Here is a 21,732-nt window from a genome sequence, read left to right on the forward strand (position 1 = left end):
GGAGGCCCTTTTCATCAAACGTTTATTGAGAGACTGTGTGCACTGTGTGCACTGGGAACTGTTGAACGCCCATCTCTTAAGTGTGGGATGGTGTGCTGTGGAAGTCTTGGTTTGTCTGCCACTTTGCTAGGTGGCTGCCAGCTCTGGGTATTTTTGAAAGGGGTAGCACCCCAGCAAGATGCATAATTCAGGAACTTTCATTATATTCACCTGACTTTTTCTGAAGAAAAGGGGGAGAGTCACATGTCAGGGCCTGGCCTGTTCCTTGGGCAGATGAAGGAAGTCGAAACAGGTTGCCATTTGTCTGCAAAGAGCCAAGGAAAGTGGGCTTGGGCTCTGATGGGTCTTGCAAAAGAGGATCATGAAAAATAAAACCAGCTTCTGCAGAGTTTACACCTCACCTCTAACCTGGGAGAATTAGAAAGGAAGTGGAGGCCAAGGCCATGGCAGACCAGTGTCCACTCCTCATCCCTGGCCCAGGTCAGACCCTGGGGATCTGCTCCTTTCTTAAGAAGAGCCCTGAATCTGAAGGGAAGCCTTAATTGAGTCCTGAAAATGTAAGACATGTTTTCTAGGCTGAGCACATCATGGTGAACTGTGTAGTTGAAAGTAAAGGAGTAAGAGAAGAGGAAACGGCACAAAATGGCCCTCCCTGGGCGTTGCAGCTGTTCATCTGTGTCATCATCATTCTCATCCTCGCCGACTGTCTCACAAAGCCACAGTGCAGCGTAAACCCCGTTGCACTTAGAGTGAATGGGCCATGGAGGCCTGCACGCTGTTGCTCAGCCATAGTGCCACACCTTCTCACCTCATGTCCTTCACTTTTTGCTACTTTGTCTTTTATAGTTCTTCAGACAGACTTTTTGTTTTTCACATTTTTGTGATGCATTTTCCCCACATGTTCCCTCTTTCTGGAAAGCTTGTCTCCATTGCTATCTCCAGGGATTTTGAGACTGTCTTCCTTAACATTTAGATCCTCCGACACACAGCTCTTCACACAGTATTTCCCTGTCATTTCTCAGCATGATTGCAACTATGTTTTGATGTCTGCTTCTTCAACAAACCCTGTGAGCACAAGAGATCATGTCTGTTTGTCTGTCTGTTGCCTTCTACATGTGTTTCCCCACTGAATGACCAGAAGGAGCAGCAATCTGTAAATTATTAGGGTATGTGGGGAGGAAGCAAGCTTTAACCTTTTAATTTCTGAGCAAGATATTTTACTATTTTATAGACTTACACATTACTTTTAAGGGATTCTCTGAGGCGGCATTTGCCCTATTTTATATTTCATATTTCAGTTTCTGTACATGCAGTGGACAAATCTTGCTTTTCTCTTTCCCTTGCAGAATGAAATGTCCCTGGCCACTCAACAGCTTTCTAAGCAACTGCTGGCATATGAAAAACGGGTAACTGGATATTTATGTGCCGATTCTGTGTTCTGGACTCTCTTACATTGAATTCTTTTTTTTTTTTAAGATTTATTTATTTATTTATACGGGCACTGGGTACAGTCAGAAGCGCGGGAGGGTGAGAGAATTCACCAGAGCCAGAGCAGAGAGCAGAACAGGCAGACTGACGAAATACACTGCTGAGGGGAGCAGCGGGTGCTGCAGGAGAGGTCTGCGCGCCATGTGGGACCCTTGCCGGTGGCTGGGGATAGAACCAACATTGCAGAGGCTACGGGCAGCTTCGTAGCCCAGCGCTCAACCACTGCGCCACCGGGGAGGCCCTTACATTGAATTCTTATAAAGGAATTCTTAGAAGCTCCCTCCCTCCTTTCCTCTCTCCCTTCTCTCTCTTCTTCTCTGTCTTCCTCCCTCCTGCCTTTATGCCTCCTTTCCTCCCTCCCTTTTCTTTTGTCTTGCCCTTTCCTTCCCACTGGTAAATTCTAACCAGTTACTAGCCAAAGTTTTTATCATTTGTTCTGATAACCCACAGATGTAATTAGCTATCCTTGAGGGTTCATCTGCAAGTGAGTCACTACTAACATTCTAGGAAATAAGCCCCACGATGCCATGGTGTCTAGCTAAAGGGTGAAGGCCAAAGAAGGAATCGCGCAGAGAGGGCAGTCACGTGCAGTGCTGGCAGTAAGGGGAAAGCTCTGGTTTTCTGCGCTTTCATACTTGTCAGGTATTGGGAGAAAGGCAGTGAGGTGGAGGGCAGTGTGTGGTGGGAGGATGCTGTAATGCTGAGCTCCTTAGTTAACACCCAGTTAACCCCTGGCTTTTTCATTCTTTGGTCTTAGAATTTTGCCCTTGGAAAAGGTGATGAAGAAGTAATTTCTACACTCCACTGTTTTTCCAAAGTGGTGGATAAGGTAAGAGTGCAACTGAACAAAATGTGGTTTGATTCTTTTTTTTTTTTTTTTTTATTGTGACCCACTTTCCATTTTGAGATAGCTACTTAAATGTCCCAGTAGCCTGGGATTAAAAAGCCTAGTCCTGCTACTTATTTGCTGTCTGGAATGGGAGATTTATCTGCCTGTCTGGAAAATGAATAGTACCCAACTCGCAGAGTGGATGAGATGTTTTAAATGCTATAAAACATAGAAAACTGGCACATAAAATGTGTTTAAAAATGGTAGTGCTGATGGGAATAGTTTTATTTCTTCTACCTAGACCATTTTTTAAGTCGACAGGAGTTAGTAAGGCCCTGAGGTAGAAGGGGAGAAAGACTGAAGTTTTAAAGCAATCTGGTAGGGAGGACCACATTGAACACAGTCCTCTTGTTCTTAGAAAGGTCAGGTCTTTTTTTCCAAAGAAAAGACGCACCTGAAATTTGGCTGAGTAGTTTTGGTAGGAAGCATTCTCTGTCCAGAGTGATTCCCAGGACCACAGCTGGCCGTGGGTTAGTAGGTACCCAGTAGGCCTGTATTTCGAGTGTGATTTCAGCCCCCTCTGAAGGTGACAGAGCTCATTGTGGCCTGGGGTCACGGTGATCTGTGTGCCCCACTGACAGTGAGCTGTGCCCACTGCGTGCACATCAAGGTGCTCTCCACACAGGCAGGTGTGTCTCAGATTGAGGCTAAGAACCACAGTTTACACCGAAACAAACAATACCTCTGGACCTTGAGTAAGTTTGACTGATGCCCCCATCAGTTAGAACCTTGCAACCTTGCAGTTAGTGCTTACTACCTCTAGGCCTGTATTGTTGACTGCTTTATGAAGGGTATTTATTTGCTACAACATCTGACTGAGCTCTTCAACAACACAAAAGTGTTTAGCGTGATCTCTTGGTGAAAAAAGGCAATGTCAGTGATAGTGGATGTGATTTTCTTCAATAGATTTCTCTTTCTTTCAGCTTAATGTTCTCCATACAGAACTGGCTAAACATTTGGCAGACACAATGGTTCTCCCTATTATTCAATTTCGAGAAATGGATCTTACAGGTAAAGTTCAGTGCCAGTTATCTTCAAAATATTGTTTAATAGTGATTCTTCCTATATTAAAATTTTTTTCAGTGTGTGGGTCATTGACAAATGCCTCCCACCTTTTTTTGAGTAGTTCAAATAGCTAACTTTTTTTTTTTTAAAGATATATTTATTTATGTATATAAGAGCTGGGGTACAGGCCAGAGGTGTGGGGGGTGAGAGGATTCACCAGAGACAGAGTGGGGAGCAGAACAGGCAGACTGACTGAAATACACTGCTGAGGGGAGCAGCGGGCGAGACAGGAGGGGTCTGCCTTACCATGTGGGTTTCTCCCTGGCTGGCTGGGGATCGATCTCATGCTGCAGAGGCTGTGGATTGCTTCACAGTGTGGTGCTTAACCCCTTGCGCCACCAGGGAGGCCCTCAAATAGCTAACTTTTAATGAATCCCCTCTGTATTTTTGGCTCACCTAAAGGAGGTCACAGCTAATAAGAAAACAGTCTTGGAAACACATCATTGTAATATGTGATGATGAGGGCAGCAGGATAGAGGTATACAAGAAATAGAGTCAGCACATAGAAAAACATGATTACCCTTTTGGGGACAGGTTGCCTGGGAAGGTTTCCTGGAAAGGGTTATCTCTGAACTGGGTTTTGAGAGATAACTAAGTATTTAGAGCCATCAGACAACAATAGGAAATAAAAGAAATCCGGAAGGAAATGTAGTGCAACTGTTACTTGCAGAGGATGTGACACTATACTATATAGAAAACCTTAAAGATTCTATCAAAGAGCTATTAGCAACAATGGATGAATCCAGAAACGTGCCAGTTACAAAAACACAATAAGCTGTTGCATTTTTACATGTGATGAATGAGAAGAGAAATGAAGAAAATTCCATTCCAGAACACTTAGAAAAAGCAGATAGCTCAGAATTAACCAAGGACATGATGGATTTAACACTGTAAACTCAAGACTTGACTAAAGGATATACGTGAGGACATAAGGAGATGGAAAGACATTCCATGCTCATGGATGGGAAGGCTCAACATGATCAAAATGACTATCTTACCAGAAGCCATACAACACAGTCCTCATCAGTATACTAACATATGCTTTCCAAAAATTGAACAAAAATATTGATATTCATCTGGAACCATAAAAGGCCTCAAGTACCACATGTAATCCTGAAGAAAAAAAAAGAGAAATGGATGCATCACATTACCTGACTTGAAATCCTACCATGAAGCCACAGTGGTTTCAATATGCTACTGGTGACTTTACCGGGTGGTAAAATGGCAACAATAGGACATTTCTAGGTTCTGGGTATAGTCGGCATTCTGAGGAAAGATAGATTAAAATTCTCTACTTCAGGCTGAAAAATCAGAGCTTATGTTTATACTCGAGGTCGCGATGAATAGTACCTGACCACCATTCCTTCGGCCTATGTGTCCAGTCCTCTCCCTCACAGACCTCGAATGCTGTCTGGAGAGGACTGGCTGCATGGCCGTCAGGGTCCCTGAGAGGGTGTAGCTAAAGCCACAAGCTCCGTTGAGACCAGGCTTCCCAGCCACCAGCAATGGCTGAGCACTTGAGGGAGTGTTGGCAAAGCCTTCTACACATAAACTTTTATTTTCTTGGGAATTCATAGACTGTAGTGTGGCGTGTCTTAATTTTCTTGCTCTGAAATGTTTACTTTCTCTTGTGCAGAAGTAAGCACCTTAAAGGATCGTTTTGGACTCGCCAGCAATGGTAGGCATGTCCTCTGTTCTTGGTACGTGGGTTTAGTGATGCATGTGAGTTTAGTTTGTCTGTGGGCAGAGACACTGAATAAATGTTTTTGCCTTTCAGCCCATCTGGGTGCTAAAATGTCTCTTTATTTTTAGAGCATGACATCGCAATGGCAAAATATAGCAGGCTTCCTAAAAAAAAGGAGAATGAAAAGGTAAGACTGTCTACCTTAGATGTTGCTTGCCACTTAAGCTCCTTTTCATTTCCTCTTGTTAATTCATAGTATTGAGGGTGTGTTCATGATTTTTTTTCATAATTTAAAAAATATTTATTCTGAGTCTCCTAAATAGACCTCCCTTTCATATTCTAGCTTTTCACACTGGTTAATGAACACCATCTTGGAACTGTGGTAGAATTTTCAGGCAGGATTTTAGCTTATACTTGCTACCTCATATAGTAATCAGACTCACAGCCTCAGGTTACTTCAATTCCTTTTCTTTGACTGATTTTTTTTTTTTTTTTTTTTTTTTTAAAGATTTACTTATTTATTTATACAAGCACTGGGTATAGTCAGAAGCACGGGAGGGGGAGACAATTCACAGAGCCAGAGAAGGGAGCAGAGCAGGCAGAAGGACTGAGGTACACTGCTGAGGGGAGCAGCGGGCGGCAGGAGAGGTCTGCGCACCATGTGGGACCCTCCTCCTGTGGCCAGGGAGCAGCCGAGGATCGAACCGGCGCTGCAAAGACTACAGGCAGCTTCGCAACCCAGCGCTCAACCACTGCACCACCGGGGAGGCCCTCTTTGACTGATTTTTTAAGCTCACTTTATTATACATAATATTGAATATTTTCATTAACTTTTTACTTCTATTACATGACTTCCTTGGGATACAACCTTATGAATAAACCAAAATATATACGGCTGACGGTCATACTACCTACCATATTGTTTTCCAGGCTGACTGGAGCATGTCATAATGCTGCTCACAGAAGTATTGGTTTCACCTTAGTGCCACTTCACAAGCACTGAAATTCTGTTACTTTGGTGTTTTTAATTTGGATGTTTAAAAAATTTGAGGTGAAACCTTACCTAGTTTTATTATATTTGCACAGAAATGGTTCTTGTAAATAAACAGATGTTTTGAAGTTGCATGCTCTTACAGAATTACCATGGCAACTAGATAACCTCAAGTTTTCCTTTCACCTCTTGCTCAGGTGAAGAATGAAGTTGTTAAAGAGGTGGCAGCTGCACGGCAGAAGCAGCACTCCTCGGCCCTTCATTATTACCGGGCTCTCAACATACTGCAGTACTCAAAGCGTATGGCCGTGATGGAGCCCATGATAGGCTTTACCCAAGGACAGGTAAGGCAGACCCTTCCAGGAGAGTGAGACCTAAACCAATCTGGAGACCAGCAGGGTATTCTGGGAGGTAGCCCTTAGGAGAAATTGAAGCAGCATCAGAGAAAGAAACAATGGACAACTCCCTGGAAACTTTCTAGATGCCACACTGGAGAGCTTCCAGGTGGACAGATCATCCTGAGCTGCACTTATGAGGCCACCTGTGCAGGAAGTAATGGCCCTGATCCCAAGCCTCCTGTGGGGAGGAACCCTGGCCCTTTGTCTCAGATGCAAGTGAATGCCGGGCTTGGTCCGATTTTCTGAGGAAAAGCTGACTGCTGGGTTGGTAGAGCAAGGCTCACCTCCCAAGACAGCGCGTTCCTCTGCTGCTGTGTGGGAAGGCTCACCCTTGACTGGGGAGTCTCAGGTGATACGTTGCCAGGTTATTGCCAGCACCTTTGCATCTGGGCTGTGAAGGATGTTGTTTTGTGGAAACCCTGTATTGCTTCTTCACCCCTGTTGGTGGTTTGCAGAACATTTGTCAGCAGGAAAGCTCCTTTCAGGATGGGCTGTGATTGGGTCTCATTTTGGCATCTGAGAAATGCACCTGGGAATTTTCTTTCAGTTCATGATATAGGGACAAAGGAATGTTAGGAAGCAAAATTGGACAGGAAAAAAAAATCAGAAAATTTTAAAACCCCTCCACGTGAGCATCTATAACTTTTATAATACAAATTTAAAATATATTTTTAAAAAACAGCATCAGTTTCCTTTAGGGAAAAGGGGAACAAAAGAGGATCTTTAAACATCCAAGCTCAATTGTCATCTTCCGAAGGCTGTTATACATTGTTGAGTGATGAGTACACTAAAGTCAGCTTATGCTTACAGAGGTATTATGCCGCGGACCAGCACAGCAGTAGACGATGAGGCCGTCTCAGGGTTGAGAGACTGCGCAGGGTGGTCAGGGATTCGGTTAAAGAAATGACAAACAGACACACTTCAAGAGAGAGTGTAAATCTGAGTGCGCTTTATTTTTGTTAGTGGCCAGTATATATGTTTTTTCTAAAGGCATAGGATCGGTGAACATCAAAGAAATCAGCTTGCCCATAGGTTTAGCTTATCATTGACAGGGCAGTGATTTATGTCCAAAATACATCTGGACCTAGCCACATTCCTAAGTAGACAGGCTATTAACTCTTTCTTATATTTTTGTTGTACTAATTACTACTACTACTACTACTTACTCATGTTTATTCATAATTAATTGTCATGGGTGAATTTATATTATAATGCAGTTAATATCAAAGGTACTAAAGTCAAGCACATAATAGAAAGATTATTAAACTAACAATTCTATTATAACACAGTGTTTAGTAATGTTTCATTTGCATTAGCCTAATTATTAAATTACATATGTTTTTTAATTAGCAATCAATGACCAGAAAAAGGAAAGATTTTAGAAAGATAGTTGTAGCAGAATAAAGTTTGTGGGCCTTGAGAAAGCGAGATAAGGTTCCAGGTGGTCAGCATTTCTTTTAATCATCTTTGTGGCAGCTTCTGGTGGTCGTTATCTCTTGGCAGGCATTCGGCTTCTCTGCATCTTAGGGAGTTTGCTGTTCTCCCCCTGCGCGCATGGTTCCTTGCCCACGCCGGACCTCAGGGACCATGGCAACAGCCATTAGCCCTGAGGGTCATTGCAGGGGGAGGTGCAGCAGTATTATATAAATAGGGCAGTCTGACTTTTCTGCATCTTCTGAGTGAAACTGGGCTAAACCAGAAAGTAGCACTGTCCAACTGTGGGTTCTGGTCCTCAGCAGACCTTTGGGTGCTTCTTCAGAAGGACCTATGCCCCCCTGTGTGTACTTGCTCACTTTCTGTTGCCCTCCTCTCTTTGGATTCAGTATTACACCTCTGCCCTGGCACATGTCCTAGCTTTGCTAGCAAATGCCAGGGTGCTCTGTGCTCTCATTAATGCCTCGTGTCATGTCTGTCCTCACTGGAATGAGCAGTTATCCTTGCTTATTAGAAGCCTGGGTCGGGGAGGGTCCTGCACCCAGAGTCTCAGGAGGAGAAGTAGCTCCAGGCCTGTTTGGTCAGTGCCTGGAGAGCCTGGTTGGTTCGAGAGAGGAGCCCCCCAGGGCCTAAAGGACGGGTTTAATCCAGGCTGCTTTCATGCTCACTGGTGGCCACAGGCTCCACCACCTCTCCTGCTCTTTGTTAGTGAATGTTGGCCTCTGGGGACAGGAGACTGTGAGCAGTAGCGCAAATGCTAGGAGAACAAAACAGCGCTCACTGATACTGTTGGGTGGCAGCAGCAGCGTTTTGAGGACTGAGGATGGTATGTTTTATTTTTCATGTGGAAAATTGCAAGACACAAGACCAGATAGTCCATCACCATCAGACTTTTACAATCCTCATGGAAACTGGTTCCTTCTCTTAGACAAGGTTGTTGTTTAACCCCATGAGTCATTTTGGATGATTACAGCATCCATTCCCCATCTTCCGCATCAGCCCTTTTAAATCAGTGTTAATTAAGCATCCACCTTTGTAAGCTCATGGTCAGATGACCATTGTACTTCCTGTTGTTGTCAGGAACTGCTTTATGTGGCATTCCATTGCATCAGACTTCTCCATACCACCCATCCTAGTGGAGGTTGTTTGACTCCATCTCTGCCTTCCTAGGCCCTTGACAAACAGGTTTCTAATTATATCATGATTCAGTCCCATGCCTGCAGACAGACTGAAGTTTTGTCATCTGTGTACAGGTTTATGGGTACAAAAATGAGCTCCAGTGTAGTATTCACAGAAGTAAGTCCTCTGTAATATGGCTATCAGGCCCAGTATCTGATCCTTCTGTTTGTCCATCAGATTTCCTTAGGGATTATGTGAGCCCCTATCCTAGGAGTTTACAGAATAGTAGTGAAACTGAGACATGAACTTATAGTACACAATCCAAGGAGTTTTGCTTGGGGAAGATGAGGGAAAGCCATCCTGATGTTTGTGTCCTGAGAATGCAGAATGCTCACTTAACACACCTTGATATTTAACAGTCAGGGATTCAGAGTAGCATTTACAGTGTTGATCTCTATGTGATTCAAAGAGCATGAGGACAGAGTATTTCCCTGTGTGTGTATTACTTTGCATTAGGATAATTGCCATCATCTGCTTTTGTACTGTGAAAACTCAGGACGTTGGTGCCCGTCCTTCCCAGAGTGTCTGGGAACAGATGTAAAGATGTCAGAACTGTGCTGAGAATACCAGCTGTCCTCGGGGTGAGAGGTAGATTTCTGTGCCAGCACCCAGGTCTGAGATGAGCTGGGCTAACGTGAGGTAACAACCACTTCCAAACTCAATGTTTTCTCTTGTTCTTCCTGACTAGGCTTGGGCCTGTTAACTCTGAAGTCAGGCATGTAAAGTAGAGCAGTTCATATCCCACATTCAGATTTCCTAAAACCTTGGCTATAGAAAAAATGGAAACTTGAGCTTTTCAGGGCAGGATGGTTGCAGATGTTGGCCATGTACAAAAATGTTCCTTTTTCTCTTTCCTGTAGTTTCTGCCTGTTAAGGGGCCCAAGTAAGGACTTCCTTCTTGTCATTTCCCAAAGCTAGCGAGCACTGTTTCACATTCAGACTGTGCAGACTGTGCAGTCCTCAGGTCTCCTGAGGACACTAACCCTGGGGCAGAGCGCCTGCCTTCCGGGATATTGGCAGCAGGAGGTCGTCCTCGCCTCCTGGGGCGTCTATACCATGTAGGTGCCTGCTGTCTCCTTTACACACTCAGTCCCCTGTATGTTGATGTCAGGGTTGGAAGAACCTCGGCTTTCCCTCTGCAAAGTGTGCCTCAGCCATGTCACCATCCGTCCAGCTGTGTTCAGAGCCACTTCAGTGGCTGCATCTTCCTGGGGCCAGGCCAGTCATGTGCCAACACCAGTTTAGCCCCTGGAAATGCAAAGGCAAGTAAGACATACCTCTTGCCCTCAAAAAACTATCACACAGGAAAGAGACTGCTGATAATATCAAAAATTGCCACCAGTAGTAATTATCGATGCACCTGGTATGTTCCAGGCACTTCACCTGCTTTGCTCCCATCCACTGCTGCTTCAGCCAGGTACTGGTTTCACCGTCTCTCACGTACCAGAGTCCTTGGGGCTTTGGAGTGACTCTCGGTGTGGTGAGGGCTCCAGAGATGCAGCCAGTACTGTGGCCAGCAGGGTGGGCCACTTCCAAATGTTGCTCTCACATGAAATGAATTATTCGTTCACCTTTTCTAGATGATTTTCAGAATGTTGCAATTATATCTTTCAGATTAACTTTTTTAAGAAGGGAGCAGAGATGTTTTCCCAAAGTATGGACAGCTTTTTATCCTCTGTTACAGACATGGTTCACAGGTAATACCACATTCCAGTTTGGGTCTTGTGTGCCTTTTGCCATTTATGCAAATCTACCTCTGGGGAGGTAGGGGAGAGTGCTGGCTGTAGAGGGTCTCACAGAGCTCCCAGAACGCTGAGAAATAGCACCCTTCTGAGCTGCCAATATTTGGGGCTAATGTGGTTGAAAAGTAATGATTTCCTCAGTCCCTGACTTGTGTGCAGCTCAGAGGCCTATCCATTATATGACAAGAGGAAATAAGATTAAAACAAACATAGGGATACTGCCACATTAAATCCAAATTCTTGTTCACCTTTTGTTAATAGTAAAGTTTCACATGGTATAAGCTTGTGAGTCCAACTTAGGTTTACTGAGAATTTACTAGCTCTCTTTGCTTTTTTTTTTGAAAGCTCGTTGGGTTCCTAGCCAGAAGTGCTGTAACTTTTCAGGAAGCTAATGATAATAAACATTAGTTTATAATAGGTAAAAGAGGCATTTGACCTTTATTGAATTAATTTAACAAACTGCAGTTTAACCTTGAAAATGCTTGTCTTTGAAAACAACGTTCAGACTGTCCTGACCACATTGGATGCCGAGGTCACTGGCCCCTTGACCTCTCTTGTCCACACTCACCCTGGTACCAGGCCCCTCTGGCTGCAGGCCTCTTTCGTAAAGACCAAGAATACTTGCTGCCTTGAATACTTTTCATGCTTCCTGGAGCATGTAAATGTGTCTCTCTGTATGTTGAGAGTTGGTAAGAAAATACACAAAATAGAAAAGAAGAGAGCTGTTCATCTTCTTGAGGATGTTGCATTTCAAAATTGCTTCTGAAGGCCATGCAGTGGAATTTATTTAGGCTGAAGTCCACCTGAAATGCTCTGAAAGTAAAGCATGAATCCCACGAAAAACCAGAGCTAAGCATTCATACAAATCCAGGGGAGAGGTGTAGTTTATGAGGGCAGGGACTCCTTTCTGAAAGTCACCGAGCTGGTTTTTTCCTGATGACTGGTATCAGTTGTGAAGCAGGTTGGGTTTATAATTATGCTAGAAGGCGATTTTCAAAATCTGATTTTGGTTTCTTACCTTTTCGTTCGATTGTTAGCCACTGGGGAGGTGAGGAAAAGTAAAAGGAGGGGGCCTATTAAATTGTCACTTTAGACCCCTTTCTGCCTTGTCTTTCACTGTCTCTTTTTCATCCTGTTTTAACTTCAGAGTTCCATGGTCCAAGACGCTGTGACCAAGACCATCACCACTAGGTGGGGTGGCTGTGGAGACCTCAGTCTGTGGGGAGAAAGGACAGTTGCTTATTATAAAGCTAAAGTACCTGGGTTTTTCATACCTCAGTGCACAGACATGAAAACCAGAGCCCACTTACTTACCCCTCATGTGGCTGGGGTGGCCGTTGGTTGGCCGCCCGCCATACAGCTGTTTGTCTCGCACAGCTGTATGGCGTTCATAGAAGGAACAGTGTTGCCTTTGACTTTGTCAGTGTGCTTTAGTACCACTTCTGGGTCATTTTCCCATCTCCAGTGGCGTCCCCACCACGCTGCCAAAACCAAGGTAGGAAGCGGTGTGCTAGTACAGTGGGAAGGGGAGGCCACAGGCGGACTGACAGATGTTTTCATCTTCCTTTCTGGCACTTTCTTCAGCTCCTGCACATGAAACCCTTGAGGATAGACTCATCAAATCTTTTCTCCTAAAATTTGCATCAACAGTTCTGAGCATGCATCCTCCCACGTCAGCAGAGAAATCGTTTAGCTGGGTTCAGGTATCCCCAGTGGCAATCCTTACATCCCACTTTAGAACAGCAGGCACACAAACACCTCTAGTCACACAGACTGCAGTCCCCATGGCCTCTAGGTTTCAGGACCTGAGTTAGAGGTGGAGTGGCGATGGGGACCCTGCAGCTTTCTTTGTGGGCCCTCAAGGGACAGCCTTGCCATCTGCTGCTCTGCAGTACTGCACTGGCCCATGAGGCGTGACTGACCTGTGACTTTCTGTCTCAAGCATCCAGGTGAACCTGGAAGGTGAAGCTGAGAAGACACACATGTTTCTGCAAGAATTACTTATAGCTGATAAATCTGTTTACACTCCAGACTTTGACGTGTCTGCACCACAGATCAACAGGAACCTCATCCAGAAAGCTGGATACCTTAACCTTAGAAAGTGAGAATGCTGTTCCCTGCCTCTTTTTCTAAAACCTGTTTTCTCAAGGTGTGACTGCAGAGTACCTGTTAAGTGCCCTAATACAGGGGAAGAGCTCCCCATATTGCCCCTTCCTGCTGGGACACAGGAAGCCTCTGGGTTCAGATCCCAAACTGCACTGAGAGATGGGGCTTGAAACAGAATCATGTTAAGAAGCCAGTATGTCAACTGCAAGGTTTGGCAGTTCACCCAGGCTCCATTTACCAGGCTGCTGGTAGATGGACTGCTCCCAGTGTCCTCATCCTCCACCACTGAGGGCTGTTATCTCACCCCTTCACTCTAGGTGGTGCAGGACACCCATCATCGAGGCGAGAGTGAGGGCCAAAAGGCCTTCAGAGTCATCTAGATGCTTATTGACCTAACCACATATTTAAAACTCAGGCATATAAATGTCCATTTTGAATTAGTGATAGGGTTTAATTGTGTTTGCAAGCGAGGGAAGTCATCGTCAGGTGTGAAGACTCCGTATCAGTGGACAGGCACCCTGACTCAGCTGGGCCTCCGTCACTTCATCCATAAAATAGAACTGATAATTCACCCACTTCATAAAGTCTCTACACGGGCTGGATGAGGTCATTCCTAGCAGGTGGTAAGCCCTCAAATGTTAGCTGTTACATTTTTGCAGAAATTACTATAATTGTTGAGGCAGAAAACCTAGTGCCTTGCACATAGTTACTACACAGGAAATACTGCATCAAATAAAGTATTTGATAGCTCCCAAGTGGAGGCTCTGAGCGGATGAATCGCCAGCTGTGTTCTCACCAGGATAGAATGCCTCAACGGAATTGAGATCACAGGCAAATGTCCCCTCTAATCCATATGGATAGAAAACCCCAAAGTTCTGGGGTTATTTGCCAGAAACTGAATTGCTCTCTTATAATTAGCCCACAAAGAGTAACATCAAGTTGTGGCAAAATTAACCCGGATTCTGTGTGCTGTGGGCCAGAGCAGTTCAGCTCTGTATCTCAGAGGGATGATCGCCAGGTTTCCAGTTGTGCATGGTCATGGACGGTGTCTCTGTTCAGATACAGGGCTTTGATGCCAGAGTCTGGCTGCAGTGGGGATGGGCACAAGCTGCCCACGTGCTGGAGGTGCCTGGGGACCATCTTCTCCAGTGTGAGCAGAGCCTGTTTTCTCTCAGGTTGTCCTAGCTTGATTGCATCCCTTCTGATACTCTTCGCAGCGGTTTTGTTGTAATATGGAGACATATTATTTCTAATATGCCACCAATAGCCATGAAAAGACAGCAAGACTTTGAGGTGCTACTCACACTTCCTCGTACTAATGGGCACTTTAAAATTTATTCCTGCAGTAAAACGGGGCTGGTCACCACTACCTGGGAGAGGCTTTACTTCTTCACTCAAGGTGGGAACCTCATGTGTCAGCCCAGGGGCGCGGTGGCTGGAAGTTTGATCCAGGACCTGGATAATTGCTCGGTGATGGCGGTAGATTGTGAAGACCGACGATACTGCTTTCAGATCACCACGCCCAATGGAAAATCGTATGCCCACGGGTTTTATTTGGGAGGAGGATAAGGGTAGTGTTCCACCCCTGCCAAGGAAAGGTCTCCTATCCCACCCCAGATGCCACTCCTCCATGGAGAAGCAGTGTCCCGAGTATCATAGACCCTCCAGAAGAAGGTTCTGGTTCTCTTTATATAAGGAGTCCCAGCAGGATTGTCCATGCATGGCCTTGGGAAAGAGATGACCTGCGTATGTAAGATGGCAGTAGATGCAGGTTGTCAGCATTCTCAGAGAGAGAAGGCTGTGTCTATTCCCCGTCTGAGCTGAGACAGGCATCTTTTTTGTGTAATGGGGCCAGATGAGGAGGAGAGAAGGTAGGAAGACCTGCCTGAGGAGGCCGTTTCTCCTGCTGATGTGAGTTCTGCATTCAGCTGCTGAGCCATTTGTTAGTGTATTGTCCCCACACGTGGCCCATGTGCTGCTGGGGAAGAGGTCCTGCTGGGGAAATGGCAGGCTTGTAGTCACTCATAGCAGTTCCCATCCCAGTGGGATCTGGCTTATAGCACATCATGAAACTGCCCCATGGAGGTCAGAGCTCCAGGGTTCAGCTGGGGAGCAGAAGAGTGGCTCCATCCTTCCTCAGAGCTGCTCTACTGACATTGGCATTCTGATTTGGGGTTGTGTTTGAACAAGCACCCCATTTGCTGGTATCAAGGTGTTGACCATTTCCTCTCCTAGATTGGCAGCGTAGTTTTGCATACGCTTGCTCCCAGGGTGAGTGGACATGATTGAGGAATGAAGGTACCTGACTTCTCGTTTTGGTTGCAGGCAGTTACTTAACTTCTCCATGCCTTGGTTCCCTCAGATATAAAATAGGGATGAGGCCCACGTCCCTCACCTTCCATAGGTGTATGATCAAAGGAGCGAGATGAGGAGTCCCTCCGCAAGTAGGGCAGTAGATTATATCATGTTCCCTGGCCCTCCATAAACAGATTTCTCAGTTCTTGGGAAGGAGTGGGATGGTGGCTAATTCTTCCTTGAGTGTGGTTGAGAGAAGTGACTGGGCGAGAGTCCTGGTGGCCTTGGATCATTTCAGAGAGGCTGAGATGCTTCTCATGATAAAAGCTGGGCTGGTGGATCTGAGTTTCTGCTCTTTTAGAAATGAGAAGGATGCAGTGGGAAGAGCCCTAGAGAAAGGTGTTTGTCCGCGATCACATGGTGGATAGTGGCAGAGCTAGAACCAGAGGCTTTTTTTCCAGTCCTCCCAGTCATGCTGTTGTCCCTTTCTGGGCCCCAGCTGAATTCAGCTTATGTAGAATAATCCTCAGCACTGCAATCTGGGAAGTACTCACTTAGATGCACTTTTATTTCAGGGGAATAATCCTCCAAGCAGAAAGCAAAAAGGAAAATGAAGAGGTAGAGATTTTGTTTGTTTTACTTCTTTCCTTGTATGACTTTGGGATTTGGGATTCAGCTGTTTTGTTTTTCTCTCCTCTACAGTGGATATGTGCAATAAACAACATCTCCAGACAGATCTACCTGACTGACAACCCAGAGGTAATTGACAGGCACCTTATTGCCTCACAGCCCTTTTCTAAAACAGTCTGCAAGGTAAGCATCCACTTGGGACTGAGCTTGTCTTCCTGTGAATTTTTAGGCTGTCGCCATCAAACTGAATCAGACGGCTCTCCAAGCAGTGACTCCCATTACAAGTTTTGGAAAAAAGCAAGAAAGCTCATGCCCCAGGTAACTAGAGGACAAAGGAAAACTAGCTTTTACAGAACCAGCTGTACATTAGAAGTTGACTTGAGTCACTTTATCCTTATAAACCACTCAGGGTGCTGTTCACTTCTGGTCTACAGGAGCAGTGTGACCAGGAAGGGCAGCTGTGAGGCCCACGTTTATGTCACACGAAGAGCAGAGCCAGGGTTCAAACCTCTGTGCCTTCAGCATCCATGTATTTCCCACTACACTGGGCCCCGAGTCCGAGCAGATAGTTCTTGCATAGAAGACCCTGCTAGTCAGGAGCTCTCGCTGCATTTTATATCAGCATCAACAGTTATGGAACCAAAACAAAATTTTTTATAAAATAAGAAACAATTATATGTCCGTGTTATTGCCCAGCCCTTATCTGCACACATGCTGGTAGATGGGCATGCGTTTACATTTCATATACATATATACACACACGTATACATTAATATTTTTACATTTTTCATATTTATTTTAATAACTACACACTGTTCTATCATTTATTACTACTGACAGCTGAATAGATTGTCTCCCCTTCCTTTGTACGTTATCTGTTGCATTTTCATACACATATTTTTTCTCTTATTTCTGAATACTGTACTTAGGATTTGTTCCAGGAATCCCACCTTTTGTCTTACTGGGAGTTTCTGTGTGATTAAACACTAGAGGGTTGTAATATCTGCCATGTTAGTGAGGCATGGCTTCAAAGGGTAACTTAAAAAGACTGTGTTTGGTGCTCATCTTTTGTGGCACAGTAGAGAGAACCCCATTACACGTTCTACCAGTATCCTCTAATGACCCCAGAAGAATATCGTAAGAAAGCTCAGAGTGACTGTCCAGGGTCTCAGTGCTGTCCACTGAGAATGAATTGTATGTCCACTCAGTGTTCCTGCAACTACATTGGATATGGATATAACAGAAAAAGATAATTCCAGATCTGCATTTCAGTTATGTACAAAGTAGGAGTTGCAGGCAATGGAGCTGAACTGAAGACTTAGCAAGAAGGGGTAGTGTTATCAGAGCCATTGCAAAGAGTATTCTGCTGCACTTTGTGGGACAGGGTGAATGAGGTGTGGTAGGGAGAAGGCTCGGGCAGAAAGACCCAATGGGTTGTTACTGTAGTGAAGCAGAATGGGAGAGGAACAAAGGTAATAAAAATGGGAAAGAGGCAACAAGTTCGAGAAACATTTCATTGCTGTAATTTAAGAAACTAACAGTTTACACAAGTAGCATGCTTATTAAGTACAACTCTAGGGGGAGTACTATATGAATGATTTAGGAAAAAGATCTAGCCAGTAGAACTAATCCCTGAGCCTTGCCAGGTAAGTGAGTGTGTCTTCTCTCTAAAGCTACAAGAATGTTAGATGGACGCAGTGAAAAACGCTACACTCCAAGTTGGGAGATAATGCTGATAATAGCCTTGAACACAACTAGATACTTTTGAGTGAGTCAGTCAACCATCTGGGTCTCTGTCTCCTCAGCTTTGTGAGATATAAGATGATGAGAAACTAGGCCTCCAAGTCCCCTTCCAGCTCTGCTGTGCTATCTTTCTAGGGTGCCAATGTATACTTTAATTAGTGTTAATAATTAGAAGGCATGCCTGGTTTTCTAAAAAACCAATCTGAGGTCAGATTTAATTAGTAACTGATTTTTCTCCCTGTTCCAGAATAAGTAAATCACATTCTTAGGCAGAAATGACCTCACAGAAAGGACACAGAAGAATATCTGGAAAAAATGACACTGACCAGCTGAATCAACCAGAGATTGGAAGGGTGACAGATGTGGCCGCCAGCTGGCTCCAGAGCTGTGGGGGTGGGGTTGGGGGTGGGGGTGCTATCTCTGAGGGTCAGCTCATTGACAATAAAGAAATGTTGTGATAGCAGTGGGGAAAGAGTCAGAGAGATTGTCTTGGAAACAAGTTGTCATTCACTTCTAAGGATGTGTAGCCATCTCCCCTCATTCTGTGATGATTGTTTATCTAGTGTTCATTTATGTAGCTATTCAGAATAATTGCTGAGTGTCTGCTACGAGCCCAGCCACTGGGCTAGGTCATGAAACTTACATGTGGGGGAAGACAGGCCAAAAAGATAAGCGAATATTTAAAGTGGAGAAAAACACTACAATGTTACTAATGCCAGTACAATCACGGAGAGTATAGAAGAGACTTAACTAGGGTATGTCTGACATTTAAACTGAGAAGAGATGGGATGTAGCCATCTTCCAAAAAGCCAGAGGTGTGCACTCCTGATACTAGTAGTGGAGGATGTAAGGCAAAAAGAACTTAGTGTCTATAAGGAACAGAAAGGAAATCAGTAACTAGACCTGGGGCAGGCAAAAGGAAATTGGGAGTAAGATGAGATGGGGTGGGAGATAGCTGAGGGCAGATGTATTACTCATTCAATTTACCTTTTATACCAAGTAGTAAATATGACTTAGCTGTAGCCCTTACTGGCAAAAACCTGCCCCAAAAGGAGAAAGACACAACGAGAAAGTTAGTTGCTAGTGTAATAAGTAGTTTAACAATGCAGAGACTGTGCAGCAGCACTAACTACAGGTAGTGGGGAGTGCAGAAGGATTTTTACCATGGGCATGAATGATGTTCCACAAAGATTTATTTGTAGAATGGAGGGTTGATTGAAATCTTCCTTGCCTTTCTATTTGTAAAAGTCACATCAGCATTTAACTAGTATTCATTTGATTGTAAAGGCCTAAGGCTAAAAGAGATTTGACTTTTTCTTGCCTTCCTATTTTTATATTCCAGCCAGAACCTGAAAAATTCAGAGACGGAAAATGACAGTATTGTTCCCAAAGCAAGCGTCAGTATAGCTGAAGCTGAACAACTCATTGCACCTGGAACACCTATTCAGTTTGATATTGTACTTCCTGCTACAGAATTCCTTGATCAGAACAGAGGGAGCAGGTATGGACTAAGGGAGGTTGTCTCTGAGAGATGAAAATAAATTTGATGGCTCTTGTATCCCCCACCCGCCTCCAGCTATGATTGCATTCTGACTTAAAGAGTTCAGGTGTTAAGTATCCTTTCAGCTGAAGCTGTCGTGATTGTTTGACTGGCTTTTCCCATAGGCGTGTCAACCCTTTTGGTGAAACTGAGGATGACACATTTCCAGAAGCAGAAGGTAAGTGGCTAGCTTGGTGTGCTTATTCTTTCCCCTGTACAGAATGTACAGGGCCATTGAAATGAGATGTGAAGTCAAGTCGGAGGGAGCTAAACTTGAAATATGAATTGAAATCATGACCCACAGATCTGTTGTTCACTTTGAAAATTAATTATTATACATGCAGTTAAGGAAGCTCTTGGATAAAAATGAAGGGGAAGTAACAGATTTTCTACATTAGCTATATCCATATATACCTTTTGTATTGCTCCTACATAGAAATGTTGCCAAATCTAAATCTGGCATCACAAAACAAATTCAAACAGGATTGAATGGTCACATTAAATGAAATTTAATGAGTCATAAATAGGCTCTTTCATCTTAGAAAACCCAAAGCACAAATAACCCATTCTTCAGTGCAAAGATGTCATGAATAAATTGACTTTATGTTGTTTAAATTCATAATTTTTGTTGGTTGATTTATAGTCTCATAATGAGAACATACTCAGTAGAGCTAACCATAATCTACTATTCCATGTTACTAAATCTGGGTTCTAGCCAAGGCAATTTAGTAGCTAAAAATGCTGGCAAGACCCCATTTTAACACAGCTTCAGGACTGGAGGCTGAGAATATCACTGGAATGAAATGCCTGTTGTTTAAATTTAAAAGTAGGACTTAAGCACTGGCACTCCTCACAGCGGTAGGGGAAGACATTACATTAATGGGCTGTGCCTCCCATCTGACTCTGCACTTACAGCTATATAGCTTCATATAGTCCGTGCTGTTAAAAAATCTGTGCAAAGACTTTCAAACTTCTAAAAAAAACTATCTTTTCATGGGAGTAGCTATTTGTAACATTCTATTGGTTATATTTTCTTAATAATTTTGTGACCCTTATTTTTAGGGGCAGTGGCACAATAGGGAGGGCAAGTGAGAAAGCAGACTTCTTTAGTTTAAAATGTTGGGTAAGTGAATTATTAAAATAGATCTTTTAAGCCTTGTTTATGATCTTTCAGTAATGGTTGCTGTGGATCAGTCCTGCCAGGTTATGTGCCTTTATCAGGAAGCCAAAACTGGCAGTTCTAGCTGTTCTCAGGCTAACTCACCTGACACCGGGAAGCAGATGAGTAGGGCAGGAAGGGAACATGACCCTCAGCAGACACGCTCTCTTGCAGATTCTCTCTTGCAACAGATGTTTATAGTTCGATTTTTGGGATCGATGGCAGTAAAAACAGACAACACTCCTGAAGTAATTTATGAAGCAATGAGACAAGTGTTGGCTGCTCGGGCGATTCATAACATCTTCCGAATGGCAGAAACCCATCTGATGGTAACCAGTCAAAACCTGAGGTACATTCAATTTCATTTTCAGACTTAATTATAGCTTGATCTAGCCCCCTTGTAAGGCACACTTACCCGTCTAGAACATTATCTGAGTGGACTGAATGAATATCTGAGTGGACTGAATGAAGATGCTACTCTTTCTATTCCTACTCCTTTTTGCATTTCAGTTTTATAAGATATATTGGCCAGAAGATGCTCCCGTAAAGACAAGAACTGATACCTTTAGAAACTTAGTAGTGAATGATTACTATTGTTCATGAAGATACCATTGTTCTAAAGTGACCCTCTAGACCTCACACCTTGAAGTGGAAGACTGTGTTTTCTATTTTTCATTTCTGAGAATACTGGTTATAAAAATCAACAGCAGTGGAAACAAAACATGAGCCTGCCTGAGATAACTAGACCACCACAAGGAAAATCTGATTAATATTTGTTGGAAGGATCCAATTAAAAAAGCCAAGCAATGTGAACTACATGACAGGGTTTTAGGTAATCAGGTATCTAGGAATGATAGCAGGTGACCGAGGCCACAGCTAGCACAGGCTTCATTAATAGTTGCACTGTTCAGTATATGTAGCCACGTACAGCACTTGAACATAACTAGTTAAATTCAGATGTGTTTCAGTCTAAAATACCAGATTTCTAAGGCCTCATACCTTCCAAAGAATGCAAAAATACCTCAATAATTTTAGGTAGTTAGTATTTTAGATCTATTAGATGAAGTGTATTAATTTCACCTATTTCTTCTTACTCTTTTAATATGACTGTTAGAAAAAGTTTATGTATGAAGCTTACATTAAATTTCTGGGGAACAGCAGCCACTACTTTAGTGCCAAACTGTCTAGGCTCATTCCCGGCTTCATTTATTAGTTGTAATACTGTGGCAAGTCACTTAACCTTGTACCTTGGTTTCTTTGGTTATTAAATGAAAATAATTTTATATCCATGCCCCAAAAACTTACCTAGGACTTTGGCAAATATCAGAATATAGTTCTTTACCCTTATTAATATAAGGCCTTTTCATTTGTTATAAACCTTTTATACAT

The 21,732-nt window shown here is 43.7% G+C and overlaps 1 protein-coding gene across 2 annotated transcripts in view; it reads left to right on the top strand.

Annotated features, from left to right (window-relative positions):
• Nucleotides 1–21,732, top strand: part of APPL2 (adaptor protein, phosphotyrosine interacting with PH domain and leucine zipper 2) — a gene marked incomplete at both ends in the record, with an annotated part of 40,405 nt that overhangs the window by 12,755 nt on the left and 5,918 nt on the right. The window contains 15 exons of one of the 2 annotated variants that reach the window (XM_084256256.1): nucleotides 1,347–1,406; nucleotides 2,246–2,317; nucleotides 3,301–3,388; nucleotides 5,079–5,120; nucleotides 5,237–5,313; nucleotides 6,315–6,461; nucleotides 10,743–10,825; nucleotides 12,813–12,971; nucleotides 14,323–14,511; nucleotides 15,847–15,889; nucleotides 15,974–16,030; nucleotides 16,131–16,219; nucleotides 18,987–19,145; nucleotides 19,310–19,362; nucleotides 20,518–20,692. In XM_084256256.1, the coding sequence (XP_084112382.1) occupies nucleotides 1,347–1,406; nucleotides 2,246–2,317; nucleotides 3,301–3,388; nucleotides 5,079–5,120; nucleotides 5,237–5,313; nucleotides 6,315–6,461; nucleotides 10,743–10,825; nucleotides 12,813–12,971; nucleotides 14,323–14,511; nucleotides 15,847–15,889; nucleotides 15,974–16,030; nucleotides 16,131–16,219; nucleotides 18,987–19,145; nucleotides 19,310–19,362; nucleotides 20,518–20,692 (1,493 nt within the window). The remainder of the gene's footprint in view (nucleotides 1–1,346; nucleotides 1,407–2,245; nucleotides 2,318–3,300; nucleotides 3,389–5,078; nucleotides 5,121–5,236; nucleotides 5,314–6,314; nucleotides 6,462–10,742; nucleotides 10,826–12,812; nucleotides 12,972–14,322; nucleotides 14,512–15,846; nucleotides 15,890–15,973; nucleotides 16,031–16,130; nucleotides 16,220–18,986; nucleotides 19,146–19,309; nucleotides 19,363–20,517; nucleotides 20,693–21,732) is intronic. The other variant, XM_084256257.1, reaches the window with a different exon arrangement.

Source organism: Talpa europaea (assembly GCF_964194135.1).
Source record: "Talpa europaea genome assembly, chromosome: 15".
In the NCBI taxonomy this organism is placed as follows: Eukaryota; Metazoa; Chordata; class Mammalia; order Eulipotyphla; family Talpidae; genus Talpa; species Talpa europaea.